Source organism: Monoraphidium neglectum (assembly GCF_000611645.1).
Source record: "Monoraphidium neglectum strain SAG 48.87 unplaced genomic scaffold scaffold05772, whole genome shotgun sequence".
Classification (NCBI taxonomy): Eukaryota; Viridiplantae; Chlorophyta; class Chlorophyceae; order Sphaeropleales; family Selenastraceae; genus Monoraphidium; species Monoraphidium neglectum.
This window is the reverse complement of record NW_014007859.1, coordinates 1-2,850: the sequence shown is the minus strand read 5'-3', so window position 1 is coordinate 2,850 and position 2,850 is coordinate 1. Positions and strand designations below refer to the sequence as shown.

General features: G+C 65.3%; 1 protein-coding gene across 1 annotated transcript; it reads left to right on the top strand.

Moving 5' to 3' along the window:
* Positions 1-284: 284 nt before the first annotated feature.
* MNEG_15895 (hypothetical protein) lies at positions 285-2,641 on the top strand (the record flags this gene model as incomplete). The annotated part of the gene is made up of 7 exons (XM_014035634.1): positions 285-370; positions 582-687; positions 1,038-1,272; positions 1,528-1,570; positions 1,728-1,838; positions 2,044-2,258; positions 2,541-2,641. 7 exons carry the CDS (start codon positions 285-287, stop codon positions 2,639-2,641), a joined length of 897 nt encoding a protein of 298 aa, XP_013891088.1.
* Between the last annotated feature and the right edge of the window lie 209 nt (positions 2,642-2,850).

Sequence of the window (2,850 nt, the reverse complement as noted above, 5' to 3'; positions counted from 1 at the left end):
CCAGGTACCTGTATGAGGCCGCCCCGCCGGCCCACCGCTGCCTGGTCGTCGCGCTCGGCTGGTCGGGCGTGCCCTTTGGTGAGCGCCTGCTGCCCGCAGCGCCCGCTGCTGGCAGCATGACGGGCACAGTGGCCCCTTGTCCCCTGGTCCGCTTACTAGTTCAGCGGGGTACAGTCTTGTTGGCAGGGCCACCGACAGTGCAACGACCAGGGCTGTGGCTGCTGCGTGTGGCGGCGCAAGCCATGAAAGCAACGACGGGCTGGCCCCCTTACCCCAACACTGTTATGCCTGTGTGCGCAGGCATCCTTCTGGGTCTTGTGGTGGTGATGATTCTGCAGGCGGCCTGCACCCTGGATCAGATGATGCTCTGGTGAGATTCGACTCTGCGGCACGATACCTGCGCACGGAGACCTCAGCGCCAAAACCGAAGCCGCACTCGCCGGCGCGCAGCCGCTCCAGTCAAGCAGCACACGCTTGCTGCGTGCCTCTCTCGCTCTTTAAGTGGTGTGCCCCGAGTGCAGCACGGCACGACGTTTGGCGACAACCAACAACGCCGCCGGCACCAACCAACGTTTGTGCAGGGGGTGGCGCGTGGCGTTCTTGATGGGCGCCCTGACCGGCGTCGTGGGAGTCATCCTGCGCCGCACCATGCCCGACCCCGCCATGTTCCTTAAGCGCAAGCAGGAGGTGCGCGTGGCAGCCCGAGGCGCAGGACAGATTTGCACCCCGGGCACGGCATTGGTTGCGCGGGCATGCGGCGTTGCGGGCGAGACCGTGCCCCCTGCAGCTTGCTTGGCCAGCGGCGGTGGTGATGGGGCCGCGGCGGCTCCGGCAGGCAGGCGTCTAACGCTCTGCATACATGCCAATGAAGCTCGTGGCTCACCTGTGGCCTGCTGTCTCAACAGACCCGCCACCTCGGTGCAACGCTGTTGGGCACTTGTCAATCTTGCATGCCTCGTCGCATGTGGTTCCAAAGGGAAATCCCCACTGTTACCCCACCCCACCGCACACCCCGTCACACCCACCCTGTCATGCAGGTTGAGGCCGCCCTCGAGCGCGATGCCATGGAGGCCGCCGGCGGCGTCCCCGCCGACGACTCGGCGCACGTGCGCGCGCCCGCCCTGGCCGCCGCCAAGAGCGTCGACGACGCGCCCGCCCCTCACGACGCGCTGCCCCGCAAGAAGAAGGTCCAGTACCACCCCGTCCGCAACATGCTCAAGAACCACTGGCACTCGGTGCTGCTGCAGTTCATCTGGGAGTTCTGGTTCGCAGGTGAGCGCCAGCGGCCGCACCGCGAGGATGGGGGAAGAGTAGGGGCCAGCATCAATCATAGCGGTCAGCAGCACGCTGTAGGCGCACGCACGTCCTCTTCGCATCATTTATTTTTGCCCCTGCCTCCGAGCGCATGTCCTTGGACGCGCACCCGCCAGTGCGACGGCATAGGGCAGCCCGTCTGCGGGGTTGTTGCTACCATGGCTTGGCTGCTTCCCCTCTGACAAAGCACCTGCACCACCCGGTGGACCGCAGGCGGGTTCTACGCTTTCTCCAGCTACTGGCCCTCTTTCCTCAGGTGCGGCGCCGCTTGGCGACCAAGATCTGGATGCCACCCCGCCCCGCGGCGCCTCGCAGCCATTGCAATGCAACTCTCTGCAATGCACGCGCATTCGCCGCACACGAAACACGCCTTATGAAGCCCCATCAATGCGCACTCCGTTGCCCTTTTGCAGCAAGAACGTCCCGGGGATGAGCTCCACGCTGTCCCTCGGCCTCACCTGCGCCAACCTCGTCCTCACCATGGCCACTGCCTGGAGCGCAGAGCGACTGCGGCCGCCCGCTTGGTGCCTTGATGACCGCTGCGACTCGGCTGTCCGTCAGCCGGCTGATTGAGAAGGGCGGCCAGCCCTTCAGGTGGCCTTGATATCAGCCACGGCTCATTCCTCGCGGTGCATCAATGTGCATATCTGTTTCACAAGCGCTGTCGCATCACGACCTCGATGCCTTCCACATTGCAACCACCCCTGGGCCAAACAACCTGCTGAACAGGGTGTGCGGGTACCTCTGCGACCGCGGCATGTCGCGCATGCGTGCCGCCGCGGCGGGCTTCTTCCTCGCCGGCGCGCTCATCGCGCCCGCTGCCGTCATGACGCGCGCCGGCAGCGTGGCGCTCGCGTGGCTGGCGCACGCGGTGTTTCTCGTGCTGGTCGGGTGGATCGGCGGCCTGCTGGCGGTGTCCATGTGCCCCCTCTACCCGACAGAGGGTGCGCGCGGCCGCACACGTATGTGCACACACTCGCGCGGGGCGCGTGTGTTGGGGGCGCGTAGGCAGCTGCTTGCCTGGACAACTTTGCTGGGCTGACGCCTTAAACTCCCTGCACGCGCACAGCCGGGCTCACAGGTGCTGGAGGCTGCAAACAGCAGCCGGCCAGCCAAACATGCATGTCAACGCCCGTGATCTCCATTTCCTTGTGCCCTGACTAAACGTGCACACACACTCACACACACTCGCGCTTGCAAAATGTGCTCAACCCCATTCCGCCCAGTTCGCACATCTGGCATGAACCTGGCGCACCAGCTGGCAGTCGGGCCGATCGGCGGCATCACCCCCGTCATCCTCAGCGCGTCAAGCATCCAGCTGGGGTGAGGCTCAGCCAAATAGTCTAATCAGCCTGACGGTGCTTGACACTTGTGGTAGCTAGGAGACCAACAAAGCTAGCCGTCACAACGCGCCGCTGAATCTTTGCAGCGTAGCTTTGTTCAATCTGACGGTCTCGGATGGGTGCACCCTCCCGAAAGCGTGCTTGCCCCGGCCTCCGCCCCCGCCGTCCTGCACGCCCCCTCGGCCAGCCATCC